The 15,328-nt window shown below is 40.5% G+C and overlaps 1 protein-coding gene across 3 annotated transcripts in view; it reads right to left on the bottom strand.

The window, feature by feature from the left end:
* mtus2a (microtubule associated tumor suppressor candidate 2a) overlaps positions 1-15,328 on the bottom strand; it is a 44,554-nt gene that overhangs the window by 4,073 nt on the left and 25,153 nt on the right. Inside the window, exons 5-15 of one of the 3 annotated variants that reach the window (XM_054754214.1) lie at positions 10,863-11,012; positions 7,589-7,687; positions 5,428-5,597; positions 5,227-5,352; positions 4,598-4,664; positions 3,970-4,184; positions 3,777-3,882; positions 3,630-3,703; positions 3,419-3,517; positions 1,390-1,509; positions 1,173-1,273 (exon numbers count right to left, since the gene is read on the bottom strand). In XM_054754214.1, the coding sequence (XP_054610189.1) occupies positions 1,173-1,273; positions 1,390-1,509; positions 3,419-3,517; positions 3,630-3,703; positions 3,777-3,882; positions 3,970-4,184; positions 4,598-4,664; positions 5,227-5,352; positions 5,428-5,597; positions 7,589-7,687; positions 10,863-11,012 (1,327 nt within the window). The remainder of the gene's footprint in view (positions 1-1,172; positions 1,274-1,389; positions 1,510-3,418; positions 3,518-3,629; positions 3,704-3,776; positions 3,883-3,969; positions 4,185-4,597; positions 4,665-5,226; positions 5,353-5,427; positions 5,598-7,588; positions 7,688-10,862; positions 11,013-15,328) is intronic. The other 2 variants (XM_054754215.1, XM_054754217.1) reach the window with 2 other exon arrangements.

Below are 15,328 nucleotides of genomic sequence, written 5' to 3'. Positions count from 1 at the left end.
GGGTGTAACGATTCGTTTTAATAATGTTTCGATTTGTATCACAATTTGTGGTTGTCATAATTCTCATGTAGCCCTCGCCATACTACAAATTGTGCACAGTAATTCCCGGGCAAAATTAACATATTTTACACATCAGACTTTTGCGAAATTTCATCTGCAGATAGATATCAAAGTAAATTTATATGCTACATAACTTTTATCTTGCCCTGAAGTTTGAAAGGCTTACAGGTGGACTTGTATGCCTCGATGTGGTCCAACAGTCAGAGAAGTTCCATTTGGTCGTGTTGCTGTGGTATTTTACTTGACCTCTACATATCATAAAAACAGCGAGCAACTTATTTAGAACATCTCCCTTTTTGCAAAAGTGTTTCCCAACACTGGACTGCAATAGTGCCTTAATTATCGACTAACATTCAACGTCTTTATCATTAAAAATGCTGAAAAAAAAGCACACATCCATATCAAGCCTGCCGTGCTTACAGCCAATGCTCTATTGTATGTGTCTGTTATTGCATTTACTACTGCTAATAGCAGAGGGTGTTGTATGTGAGAGTTGAAGACGTAAATATAGAGCCACAACAGTCCTTATTGGCAAAGGGAGAATCCGCCCCTTGTGTTCTGCGTCCTGATTGGCTGTCGACCATGTCAATCAATAAACAATAGAAGAAGAAGAAGAAGAAGCTAACCGGCTAAACGAATCTTTGGTTCAAGGAGTAGGACGAGGCACAGTCAGAGTGAATGCGCTTGTCTTGTGTCCAACCTAGTACGGTAGATTGATCATTCAAATTCAAACGAAATTTTAACTTTGAGAGTGTTTAAACAAGAGAGAAATGTGAGAAAATGTTAATGCCTGTCTGAGAAAAGTGTATAAAGTGTATTGTAAAGGGTTTTACAGCCTTAAAACATGTATAATAATTGTAAACACATAAAGTTGGCTACTTCGCGGATCAGTACATAGAGTCAGCTAAATCTTAGAAGTGGTACTGAAGGTTCCACAATGTCTTTTAACTCGACAAGACCAAGCCCGATTAGTTTCTCTTTTGTGATCAGAATTGACTGCAGCTGGTTGTGTCTCTTTGACATCACTTATTGGCTCGACCAATACTGGCTCGACAGTGGGAGAGTCCTAGGAACTTCTGACCAGTGCAATACTGTCTTGATAAATGTTTTACCTAGATAAGGCGAGGTTCATGTCAATACGAGCCTTCAGATCTTCATTCTGCTGCTGCAGGACCTGGACCCTCTCCTCCAGAAACACATTCTTTTGGGCCTGCTCAAATGTAAAAACCCAACCGAAGCAAAGTCATTCATTCGTCATATTCACAGTTCTTTTTGGACCAGCATGCATATTGTTAGGGTGGTTGGTGAAGGCAGTCTATTTTAGCCTACCACTTTCTGTAGGTCGGAGATCTTTAGATCTTGCTGGTGTATTTGCTGGTTCTTCATTTCCACAACCTCCTTTAAGCTCTTCAGATCCTTGTCAATGTGCTGGTATGGCGCTAAGGCATCCTGTTGTGGACATAAATAGAAACAGAACATTGATTCTCAGACGATGGTATGAACACCGCTTTTTTGCAGTGTTCAATCACCACCATAACATAAAAACATGTAAAAAGATAACAGTACAATGTTAAGTTTATGAAAAATGGTGACAAATAAAACCTTGCACTCACCGAAACAGTGATAACAGTTGTAGTGATTGGACACCACATGATTTTTAGATATCATTACATAATTAACTTAATAAGTAGGGGTCTCACAAGATCTTGCAAAATTAAAACATGACAAGATTTCTGATTAAGAAAAAAAATATCACGTGGGCACTCGGCCTGGGACAATAATACATTAATTAATCACACAATAAATGACAATGTTTGTCCTCCAAACAGACAGGAAGAGGATTCACTTGTGCGTTTGTTCTGTACAACAACGGCATGAATGCAGGGAGGCCTTTTGTCAGTCATATAGTCTCTTTGTCTCAGTGAGTGGAGACAAAGCATACACACTGAGTGCAAAAGAGTGTAACATAATAGAAATTAAATGAGTGGATTGCAATATATTGTCAAATATTTTAAAAATATTTTTTCATTGAACTTTTCTTAAAAGTAATGTTAAAATCTCGTCTTGTAGAACCAATCTCGTACATCGTCTCCTCTCGTGAACTGAATGTCTCGTGACACCTATTAACTCCTTAAATCTCAGCCATTTTTCAAAAGTCAGCCCCCTTCATTAGCGGCCATTTTAGACGACTTAGACTGATCTTTCAAGGCACACAGAATATTGTGTTCTATGTCTATATAAACATGGAACCTATCAAAAGAACGACTAGACTCCTGTTTTTCAACAGAAAAAAAGCTTGTTTCTACCTTTTTCCGTTCTTTAGTAATCAGCAGTAGAACATAGGTAAGTTTCAGGAAAATATCAGTTCCCGATTAGAAAAGGCAGAAAACCAGCATTTTGTGAAAAGATACATTTCAGGCATAACTTTCACTCTGACACAAATATTTTTTGCTTTTGTGACAGCTCAAATATCTAAACAACTTTACTAACATAAACAACACCAAAAAGGGGTTGTTCTACATCAAAGTAACTAGTAGTAGTAACTAGTAATTTATTTAGAAATATAACACCATGAACTGTTTACAATTTTCACATTTGGAACTGGATTGTGCGTGCGCATGCGCGCATGTGCATGCGTTAAAATTTCCCTACAATGTGCAATCTTCTCAACGTCACACTCCTCCACACTCTCTCACGTCCTCCTTCCTGTCATGTGTGATTTTTCCATCTATGATCCCTGCTGAGCTCTTATCAAATGCACTTCTGCCAGCTTGTGGCCGTTTTTATGGCTTAAAATTGCTCTGAAAGTGACATGCATTAGTGGAGTATTGCATCATCACCTATTTTTGCCTCTCGTGCAAAGAAAACGAAAAAGACGTATAATTACGTTGTCGGAGTTTATTAAAATGTATAACTACGACACATGGAGTAATTTGGCCCCATAATTATAGCCTACTATGTCTATATGTGCCCTGAGATTGGCTGGTGACCAGTCATCATCAATGAAGAAAAGACCAAACATTTTCCAATAAGCATTTTATCATCACTAAACCTCAATAACGTAAAAATTAAAATTAATAAGATCAATATACATAGAATAGAAGATCCTTGTAAAGATCTTTGTGTAATAACGTGCCATATACAAATGTATTAACCAAAGACTCAACAAACAAACCATGATGGCAAGCGGTGGTAATTGCAAAGCAAAATATTCATGTGTTGGTTGTTAGTGAGAAAAGTTTGAGAACCATTGATTTACGTTTGAGTGAAATATAGTGAGAAACCACTGGCAAGAGTATTGATTTGATTTATGAGGTGTGAAGTTGTGAAACGTTTCTTGCAGGTACGGTAAACTCACAACTATTTGTTCGTCCGTACTCTTCTTCAAAGCCTCTTCAAAGCGCTTGGCTTTGTCCTGCAGACTGTGGTTTTGAAACGTCAGTGTGTCCACTTGGTCCTGGATGACATAAAGAAACACAACCTAGTGAGGATGAGCGGCATAGAAGATGGATGGATGAAACATCATATGCGTGTAGGTCCAAAAGCATTGTTCCATTGTTGCATCATACCTGTAGAGATAGCCTTAGTTTCTCAAAATCCTCCTCCAGGAGCATCTTCTGTTGCTCGTGAGCTTTCCTTAAGTCTACGCACAAGTTTGTCAATGAGTTATTTGCAGAAGAGAGAGAGTGTTGTTTTCGTGTCATCTACAGTTGTACCTCTCATGGTTCGCGCATGCTCCTCATGCAGTGTTGCCATGGTTATGTTATGCATGTCTCGGAGCTCCTGAATAGCTGCCTGGTGGTGGGCTGTCATCTCCTCCACCTGACACACACAGAGAAGATATTCTAATGACTAATCACATACATGAAACATTTATTTTCAGACCCACTGTAGACAATATGATATGACCTGCTCTTGCTGCTGGGTCCTCAGCTCCTCCATTTCCGACTGATGCTCAGCCTTCAGGCTTTCCGTCTCCGCCGAGTGACACTTCCGAAGGCTCTCCTCCACAGCGGCCAACTCGACTTCCTGCTGCACCTGCAGCTCCTGCAGCTCTCGCTGGAATGCTGCTTCCACCGCAGACTTTTCCAGTTTGAGTCTCTCCCAGTGTGTGGAGTTGGACACTGTCAATCAGGAAGAAATACTCTGAGTCTTGAGTCATTTTCATTTCCAGCTTTTCATTGAGAGTATTTCATACAGTGGAACCAACTTCTACATTGTAATGGCCACAGTGTCGTATAATTTGCAAGCTGACCACTCAAAAGTTGCACAAAATAGTTCAACTGTCATGCATGACTTAAAGTGAGAGATCAGGAAATCTTGCAAGATTTCTGTCAGACTTTGGTTCAGCGACCATCAATAGATGAATTCTTTGTGCGTGTTTTTTTTTTTTTTGCTTTTTCTTTTGATGTTTGTGGCTTCTTGCAACACTTCGATAAGATGGAGTAAAATGCACACCTATTTCATAAGGAGCACCCTCAACAAGAGTTATTAAGAGATTAAGAACATGAGAAGAGGAGAAGAAACGCATACTCACCCAGTTGTTTTTTTATCATTTGTATTTCCAAGAACAATTTAGTTTCATTATCTTCTGCGGTTTGATTCTAAAAAAATAAAAGAATAACACATGTTAATGTAGTGCACATTCAGTATAGGACTGACATGCAAATTCACACGAATGAATGAATACAGATGATGGGAATGCCATCATCTTTTAGTACTTGACCATAAATTAAAATGCTAACACATGCACTATCTCTTGTCTTGGACAGCAGGGGGCGCCGAATGCTCCCCTAATAATAAGCCCAGGCTTCAACTGCTCTTGTATTTATATGCGCTGTGGGGCCGGTGATTGCAGCACTCAGACAGCAGCCATAAAGACGTCTGGCCACCTTGGGTTAAATCATTGCTGCTGCCTCAGGAGGCTGCAAGAGAGAAGCTCAGTGACACACTGAACTCTCCCAGAACCTCCCACGCAGCCACCATCATCACATTGGGACGATGCTGCAAATCTCACCTCATGGTGTTAAATACTGCATGTGTTCTTGAGTGCTTTTGCGGCCACATTTTAGTAAAGACTGCTGTCTGATGACTTATGATCATTCGGAAAAAGACAATAAAATTCACTAATAACTGTTGGTACAACACTTAGTGTAGCCGTGTCACCTTGAGGCAATAATGTTGAGTCGTGACGATGAAGACTTCTAGACCCAAAGAGGTCTTCCTCAGTTCTTCTCTAAGGGCTCTCAGATGCCTCTCCTGCTCCTCACAGCGTCCACGCAGCCTCTCCATCTGATGTGACAAAGACCACTATAGCATCAACAGCTAACTCAGAGCCCTCCTACAGATTTGTCCCAGAAATCTTGCCTCCTGCCGTTGCTCCTCTTTCTCCCTCTCCTCTGCCTTCCTTGATTCATCTCTCTGGTGAGCGTCCTCCTTCTCTTGCTGCAGCTTCAAGGGGGACACACGCCGAGGGGATCCAGGGGGGCCCGCCAACCTTGTGGTCAGCCCTCCTGCTGGTCGCTGTCCTGACTGGACTATTGGGTGACACAAACACAAATTTGGTATATATTTTTACTATGCAGTCAAACCTAGGTTTTCCTACGCCCCAGTTTTTTGTTTTTTATTGAAAAAATTGGCCTAAATGTTGCCTCGGTTTTCGGGTAACAAACTAGTCAGTGCCCTGTACTGTATCGGTCCGTGAAAGCGAGTGCCCAAACAAAGCACCCTACTTGTGGCTGTCTCACTTTCCGTGCATTTTTTGAGTGCGACTGCTAAATAATCCACCATGGGGTCAAAGAAAGTTGCGAGGGCCAGCAATTGATAGAGAAGGTGAGAAACATTACCGAATTAGATCTCGCCAGGATATACGGAAAGTCAGCATCAACAATAAACTCCATCCATTCATAATTTATAACTACTTTGCATTGTTTTCTGCATGTAAAACTTTAATTATTTTCTGTAAAATGTATTTTTGTTCATATTTTTTCGGTGTCTGGAATGTTTAATTGGATTTACATTATTTCCTAGGGGAAAAATAGTCACAGAAGTGTCACAAAACTTCAACTTTGGAGATTCTACCGTACGTATAGCAATACAGTAAGATATTCATCATGAATCACCAGTCACATGCTAATTCATATTTCCTACGAATCTACATAAATTATCAATCAAAATGTATCAAATAAGGAAATTTGACCTGACCTACTCCTAATGGCTGTTGTCACCTGATAAATGACACTGAGCTAATTGATATTTTGTACAGGAAAGCTGCTGATAAACGGGACCAGATGAGCTGCAGCACTCCATGAGACACTGTTACAATGCAAGAGTGCACTTTCTTGTACAAGAACATGATGCACATGTGAAGAAATTAAAGATAGTTTTTATAAGATGGCGGTGATTAAATGCATGAACCTCTTTTTATTGAGCTGCCAGGGTGGCCGACTGACCTCATTGTGGGTCACCTTGTTCGGTAGCGTGACCACACAAGCAAAATTCACATTTCTGTACATACAGTACAAGGAGACAATGTTGATTTTCGTTTTTCTAGTATAGTTGTGAAAAGGTACATTGTATTATAGCAAAAACAATACATAATTAAATTTTTTATGCATAAAAGAAATGCAAAATTCGAATGTATTTATGCGTTATGTTTAACCTTGCACTAAATCAAATAAAAAATGAATCAAAACGCACCATTAAAATTAACAATCCCACACACTGCAGCACACTTTGACTGCCTCGACCTTATCATTCAGGCCTATTGAAGCATGGGGAGCCATTGCCATGACAACGCCAGGCTGGGGTTGGGTTGCAGGGTCCCAGATAATGAGTGGAAAAATCAGTTTGAGGGAGGTGGGGTGATAAGATGAAAAGAGGAGAGGGGGATACCTGAGCCACTGAATGACTGGAAAGGGGATTGGGCATTTAGACAAATGCTGCGTATAAATTCAAGCCATGTGCATACAAAAACAACATAGATAATGGTGATCACTGAAGACTAAATGAGTTATTCTTTAGGCTGATGCTGGAGGAACAATGCAAGGAACAAGGAACAATGAGAGAGATTCTCATTTAGGGTAGCAAGTTTACATTTGCACACAATTACGTTGCACTATCCACACAAGCAGCTTCTGTAGATTCTGTCAATATCTGTATAGCCAAGTAAACAAAAGAAAATAATTAAGTATGAAAGAATGCGTCAGCAAACTTGCAGAAGTGCAGGCACAAGCAACTTTAGCAAAAAAAAAAAAAAAAAGAAGGGTTCACAGAGTTCAAACTACAGTTAGCATTATGGAAACGTTGTAATTTTCAGGCTATAGTAAGTCAAAAAGCTTCTGGCGACCTTTTCCCTTTTCGCATGCATTGTCACAACCATAACAACATAGAAAATAAATGAATAAATTCCCTGTCTTCTATTGTTTTGCTCATTTTAGAGTCATATTATGTGTGACGCTCAGACTCTTGAAAGGGTAGGACAGAGCTCTTTAGCGGCCATTTGAAAACATGGAGATGGATAACCAACCTGGGGACTGTGGTTTGGGAGGAACCACCGCCAGCCTCTTTGGGGAGGACGGGAGGGAGCGTGTGACCTCCGAGCTCCTCTGAAACTCCTTCCTGCCAACTGTTAAACAACAAGGATTTAACTTGCTATGCTTTGCTATGGCTGAAGAAGTTATACAACTACGGTATAAAGCACAGGACACCTACAGGAAGAAAAACATGACATTGCCAAAGGTCATGTCCCAATGCCTTTGTCCATATGATTTATTGATACTAACTAGGCAGCCCTATAAATGAGATGGTTGCAGCAGGTTGTTAAAAAAGTCCAAAATCCAGTCAAATTGGTAGGACATAATTACTGAAAATAACTTCCAAAATACATCAGTTCATACAAAATTAGGGGTGTCCTGATTCAATATTGATATTGGATATTGGTCCAATATTAGCAAAAATTATATGGGATTATATTGGCCTGCATCTAAAACCTCAGATAAAAGCAGACTATTGTTTTCTGTAATATCACTTAATCAAGATATTTCTAACATTCCACACTACAAAAACATTAAAACTATGTATGATTTGTACGGATACCGGTATTGGTTGATAATCCATACTTCTATTGTCTATGCTGCTTCTGCTCATTGGGGTCGCGGGGGCATGCTGGATCCTATCCCAGCTGACTTCGGGCGACAGGCGGGGTACACCCTGGACTGGTCGCACATATAGATAAAAAACAATTCACACTCACTCCTATGGACAATTTAGAGTCGCCAATTAACCTAACATGCATGTTTTTGGAATGTGGTAGGAAACCGGAGTACTTGGAGAAAACCCACGCACCTACACAGAAATGCCCAATGGAGATTCTAACCCAGGTCTTGCCGATCTCCTGACTGTGATTGTGTGGCCAACATGCTAACCACTAGACCACCGTGCGACCTGGCCGATACTCAAGGCTGCAATATCGGTACTGTATTGGAAGTGAAAAATTGACTATTTCGTTCTGTTTTATTGTAATGAATCCAAATAAATTATTGAGAGAACATCCCCAACATATGGACAAACAATGGTTAAACTCCCTGTAAATACAATAATTATACTTAAATTGCTCTACTGTGGCACTCATTTTAGTATTTAAAGAGCTCTTGTCTTAGTTATATCAGGATTGATAGTTTTCTGACTGAATGGACTGTCATAGAAATGAAAACAAAGTAAAACGCTCACTTCCGACCCTTTTTTTTAACAGTGTTACAAAGTGTAATTACTGAAATATTGTGTTAATTCTACCTGCAGCAATACAGTTTGGTGGAACGTGAATGAGGCGAAGTTAATTGCCAGCCTTGCAACGTGAGCTACGCCAACGGAGTGTTTGCTATGCTAGTACGTATGCATTTCCGCAGCTTTTCTGTTCTCTAAGACTACAAGTGCTCAGCGTCCTGTGGGATTCCGTTTCAAAGAAAAAAAAAACCCACAGCGCACTCTGAGGATGAGCCAGCACTCGTCTGCTCTCTGTGACATTACAAACTTTGCAGACAAGACTGAGAACAATCCTATACTTAGAATGACACTCAGGATGACTCTTCCCGTCTCACGTCTTCTGTTGTGTGTCAAATTAGATCTGGTGCACACAAAGTGGGTGTGATGTGTGCGAAAGCTGGATTTGGAACAGTCTCCGAAAGGTGCTACACAGGAGCTTTAAAAATCGAGACTAGTGGAAGGTTTTGGGGGGATAGTGCGGAGGAGCCACTAAAGAAGTTATGAGGAGGTTAGCGTGGAGTCTGTTGTTGAGTTGAGAGGAGAGGGGCTTTGAAAAGAAACTAATTGGACCTCTAATGTGAGAGAAGCCTCCGATCTTGACCAAATCTCTATTTAAACTACAGTTGTGACACTGTGTAGTCTGTGCATCTGTGTAGGCTCTCAGTCGTACAGGAGTTGTCCATCGAGGGAAAGGCTTCTTGAGATGTCATCTGTACTTCTGTGAAGAAGGTGTCGGACGTTTCGCTCCTCATCCGAAGAGCTTCGTCAGCGAACTAACAAGTGCTGGTAGCCTAGGCCTTAAATACAGTAAGAGTGGGCGGAATTGGTGTGCCAACACCCTCCTTCTATTGGTTCCTTACACTAAGCCTGGGCGGAGTAGTGGTATAATCCTCTCCTGCTATTGGCACCTCCGATAAAAGGGAAGTGTCGCTCCCCGAGTTGGGTATGAACGACTCTGATACTGGCTCGTTAGCATCTATTGTTCTGGCTCGGCCCTGGCTTCACCTCATTTGCAAGACTAAGAGCTGTGGGTTTTGGTCTCAGTAACCTGCTGAACACAGGGTCCAAATTAAACCTCAAACCACCATTCCGATTCAATGATGGGTTCTGTTGTTTGACAAAAATCGCTTCCTTTACTCCTCCTTCAAACCATCTGTTTTCTTTGGCCAAAATCTTTACATTGCTGTCCTGAAAAGAGTGATTGGTTGCTTTAAGGTGTCGATGTGGTGCTGATTGAGGACCACTCGAATTGTCCCTGCGATGTTGTTTATTAACATGTTGTTTATCAACATCGCAGGGACAATTCGAGCGGTTGCTTTTGCTCTGTCACCTTTTGTTTCCATTCTGGCTATAAAACTGTGAGTATCTGCACCTGCTCCTGACTAATTAAAGACTTTTACCTGCACTTCGACTCTGTCTCTGCATCCCGGCGTCACAAGCATGCGCCAACGTGACTGACCCACACTAGTGTCTGTAGTGTATACAGTTATGCTGTCAAATAACTCCTTTTTACGATGGCAAAAAGAAACTATCAGCTGCTGTCAGTCGTGACAGTGAGACATTAATAGGGCTTGACCTTGTCAGGTTAAAAAAACATTGTAGAACCTTAGCACCACTTATTAAAATACTGTATTTAGGTGACATTTATGGTATAGATTTGAACAAGTGTGCATACTTTTGACACTATGCAGATTAGACAAAATTCAAAACAACACTCAATTCTTGTTTTAGAAAGCACTGAGGATGTACGTTTTAATGAGTCATTCATGCCCATGAGCGCATATGTAAACTTCTGACCAGAAAGACGCATTTTTCACTTTGCATATACACTTAGCCTTGTTTCCACCAAGGGGTACAGCACAGTTCATTTTGGTAAGGTATAACTTTTTCAGCATTTCAATTCCAAAAAGTCCTGCTTGGTGTACAAGTCACAGTAGTGCGGTATGCTTTGCTTGTATAGGGTGCAGTAAGACACATTGCCATCTATTGACTGGTTTACAGAGAATCGGGTTATCACGGACCGGGGTAGTTCTACTGACCTCCAGGAGAGCTTCTTGGCTGGGCGGGCAGGTATCGGCGGGGCAGCGCTGGGGTGGACGGCGGCTGAAGGCTGTTGCTGCGACATGGCACACTTCTCTGGTGATCCGTTGACGAAGGGCTGCGAGAGGGCTCCTCACTCACACTCAGACCTAGGAACAGATGACCAGTAAGAAAAGTAGCTTGGCTGTCCTAGAAGTCGCCAGATGATGTCACTGGCTAATTTGCATATATTTGCGTACAATGTTACAGATGCTGTAGGAAAAAAGTATAACCTCGTAGGAGAGACAAAAAAAGTCAATAAACATCTTAATTACTTGATTCTTGATTCTTGGTTTGTTAATCTAAAATTGACCATCACTTCATCAAAGTAAATAATTAAAAAATGTTATTTCAGTCAGCACCTCTCAACGTCCAGACAGCGTAATAATTTCGTCCGGACTCGCCTTCAGCCTTGCAGTGAGGACTACTTGTTTCATTTATCACACAACGTTCTTCCAACGCGTTCTGACACACTGACAGGTTAACCGAGTCCCAATGAGGCTTGAGTGTAATGAGTAGTAATTTCACAAAGATTAAGAACATAGGTTTTAGGTTTTAGATTCCGCTCTGTAAAACAGGGTGAGATCCACCCCGTTGGCATTGCGTCTCCCTCCCGTGATTCACGGATGCATAAAGTTCCACTACGCTCTCAGTGTGCCGACCTCTCAGGAGCACCTGCTGCTGCTCAGTGCTTCAGAACAGAAACTGAAATACGTGCTTTCACTTTTACGTTCCCAAACACCAGAAAAGTCTTCAACAACGCCAGAAAAAGTTGCTAGATTTGTCGCTAGTTGCTTTTACAGTATATACTGTATATATGTTGCTAAGGGGGTTTGGAATATCGCCAGATTTAGTGACAAAGTCGCCAAGTTGGCAACACTGCAGATGATCTTGTGTCACATTCTCAATTTTATTTACTCTCAGGAAGATGTTTTGACATTCCCTGGCCTGTGTAATCTATTAGATAGATAAACACTCTCAAACACTATGTATATCCTCTTTATCTCACCATGCCCGATCGATACTGACACCTGTACTTCTACTCTGTCCTTGTGGTTGACACTGTCGAAGTAAACAAGCAGCAGTGAGATGATGATTAAGCCATAACCTGCCTGTTTCAATTTTGTGCCAAGTAGTAGACACTCTGGATATGATGATCATGGACTCACAATAGAGGGAGCCCTTTTGTAGCCTGACAGCAGCTTATTTACCGGTAGTACATTGTTGTCATTTATTTAGACCTTTGCGCTCTATTATTGGGTAAATAATTGGAATCGTCAAGATAAAACAGTTGGACATGCAGTACTTGGTAGAAACCAGTAGAGTGAGCCTATATTTCAGCTAGTTAGCTTCTTAAAATGGCTGCAGAAGAAATCAACAAGTAAACAGAAAAATAAGAGTTTGCATTCCCTTGCTCTATCGCGGTTCACGTTTCGCGGTTTCATGGAATTTTTCTAGTGCTTGTTTTTTTTAAATTACAGCGTACGAACGCTGTTACAGGCCGAGCCTGGCCCTTTAAGAACAATTGCACTGTGGGAAGTTGAATGTCTATTTCTTCCCTCTCTCGTCTGTCTGCACCGCCCATTGTTTTTTGCATCCTGATTGGCTGTAGACCACGATTCACGATTATTCCAAAATGCGGCGTTAGTGAATATTGAGATGAAAATGTATTTCATTGTTGCGTAATGCACCATTATAACATAATGTGGTGCGACAAACCACATATTTATTTATTTGTATATACTGTACAAACCACTGTATGAGTTGCTGGCACTAGCAGTCACCTGATGATCAAAATAGCTGAGAGAACATCTGCAATTACAATTTTCAAGTTAAGTTTACTCACACCCACCTCAACATCTCACTGCACCCTCCCAGGGGCGCCCACCCCACTATCAGAGAATCACCGTCGTAGGGAATTCAGACGAAAATTGAACTGGTTGTACTACAGTAGTTCTTGGAATAAATAATTAAAGATGCAAATAACTTTTAGTCCACAGAAATATAAAAGTATCAAATATATGAAATTTTAACATTTCTGATTCTGGTTGATGTGATTGAGGTACACCTCAGGCATGAACAGTACAGAAACATGTAGAAGTGTGAGAGAGAACAACAGTGAGAACATTTTACAGTGCCTGCAGCTTTCGAGGAGTGATATGAAGCAACTAAAGGAGATCAGAGGTTATATAAACAAACGGATTCGGTGAACAGCAAAGGCAAGTTGATCGAGCACATCACCGCTTGGCAAAATGGCAGCCGATGATGGATGAAAGCGCACAAGAATAATAAGTCAGAAGGAAGAGACCAGCTGGGATCAGGAGGAAGCAAACAGAGCAACATAAAAAAAAAAAAGAGAGATATGAAGATGAATCGGATGCTGATCGGATGGAGCCGGTGGCAAGCTAGTGGTGTTATGAAGACAAATGAAACATACCAAAGATATTAAAAAAACAACTCATGCTCTGTTGGAGACGGTTTTATTGGCAGTGTCTGTGGAAAGATTCTCGAAGAAGAGGATCACATCGCACTAAGAAATGTGCATTCATTTGATATCATAACAAAAATGTGATGTAAATGTAATATTTTAGCATTAGGCCAATTGGTTTGAACAAATACAGTACGTATTTCTGCTAATATACATGAATGCCAGACTGATTTGCTAGCAGAACAAACCATGCTTTGTTGTGACTATTTGCCTGTGGCTTGAGCCCTTCTGTCTCCAAGTTTCTCCAATGCCGTTTCCACGTCAACAGGTTCTGTTTAGAGCGGAACACGTCCTTGCACCTGATAAAGTCCTGATAATGTTTGTAAAACTATGCTATTTGTTTCAACTGTCTTCCCCTTCTGCAGAATAAACACCCAAAAAGACAGATCTGTTGTTGGGCAGTTTATTTCTTCTCTCCACCAGTGCTAATGGAAATTAGGTTTAAAGTGAGACTTTATAAACTCACCGCTGTATGTGAGACACAGCCAGATTTTTCAGACAGACGTCAGCTGCACTCTGTCATGTTCTCTACACAAGACAGTTTGTGTAATTAAGCCAGGAGATTGAATTCATCAGAGCCTGTAATTCGTTCTGCCTGTTAGTCAGCGCTTCCTGTCATTTCTGGGACGTTTTAAATCATCTGTCAGTCTTCATGAAATATGTTGCAGTTCTCTGTGTTCCCTCATAACAACTTTTTCTATAAATATTGTTGCCTTTAGTATCAAACTATGATGTGATTGATGCAGCAATCATCTGCAAAATGTGACTGTTCTGATGTAATGCATTTTGTAGGGTACACATGCCAGTTATCTGCAGCAAAGAGACAATTTCACCGGTGTGAAAACTTAATAACCATATCTCCACCAAGCGACATAAAAAGAGCTGTATCACAGCAGCAATGTGAGGGAATGTGTGTGTTGGGGGAGGTCAAGGTTAAAGCTGCATACATAAAGAACAAAGTAATGGCCCTGCAGACCTGAGTGGAAGTATGAGCGAAAGATTAGATGATGAGACTGGAGCTCCAATCCATGGCCAGATGTCAGGAGCTTAAGATTCAGTCCACCCAGAAAGACAGGTAAAGTCTCTGCTTATAGAAAAAAAAGCAGTATGACGTAGCTCTGTGCTGCATAGATCAGTGATTCTCAACTGGTGGGTCGTGACCCAAAAGTGGTCACTTTTGGGTTTGCGGTGCATCCTTTATGAGAGGTTTGTGCTGAGAAGAGTAAATATGATATAAAATGTGGATAAAAAGGGACAAAAACCCCAGTGTGTGATGTAAATTGCACAGTTTAAATATTTTATAAGCTTTTATCCATGAAGTTACTGTATGTCCTTGTACTCTGAATGCAAAAATGTAAGTCTTATGTCTAATGTGTAATTTTGTGGCCTTTTAAAAATTTGGTACGATCTTAATATTTAATGATATTTAATTTAATTTCATTTTATACCAGCAGTGATGGATGCCCTTGTGTTCTCTAAATGCAGACATATAAGGATTGATACCTTTCACATTTGAACGGAAACGGTATCCGTGAATCGGTACCGGTATTCAACGGTACCCATTTTTTGTACTTTTTTGTGTGTTGATGTGGTAATAAATGCTAATTTACCCATTTAATTACATTTTTTTAATGTAAGATATTTACCAGACCTCGATATATAAACTATAAGAAATATATGAAAACGACATCCAGCTGTTTGCATTGTAACATTGCAGTTGTTTCACACATGTCCTCAACACGAAAACCCTTGACTGCAATTAAAACCCAGCTTTTATCAAAATTATCTGTTGGGGGTCCGTGGAGGACAAATACTGTAAGTTTAAAACAAAATGAGATGGAGTAAAAATAAATAAAGGTATAATATTTTACAAATTGAAGTACTGCAATACAAAAAAAAATTCCAAATGAAAGTGAAGCAAACTTCTTTGCGGTGAAC

The sequence above is a fragment of the Dunckerocampus dactyliophorus genome, chromosome 16 (genome assembly GCF_027744805.1).
Source record: "Dunckerocampus dactyliophorus isolate RoL2022-P2 chromosome 16, RoL_Ddac_1.1, whole genome shotgun sequence".
NCBI lineage: Eukaryota > Metazoa > Chordata > Actinopteri > Syngnathiformes > Syngnathidae > Dunckerocampus > Dunckerocampus dactyliophorus.
This window is presented reverse-complemented; position numbering and strand designations above follow the sequence as displayed.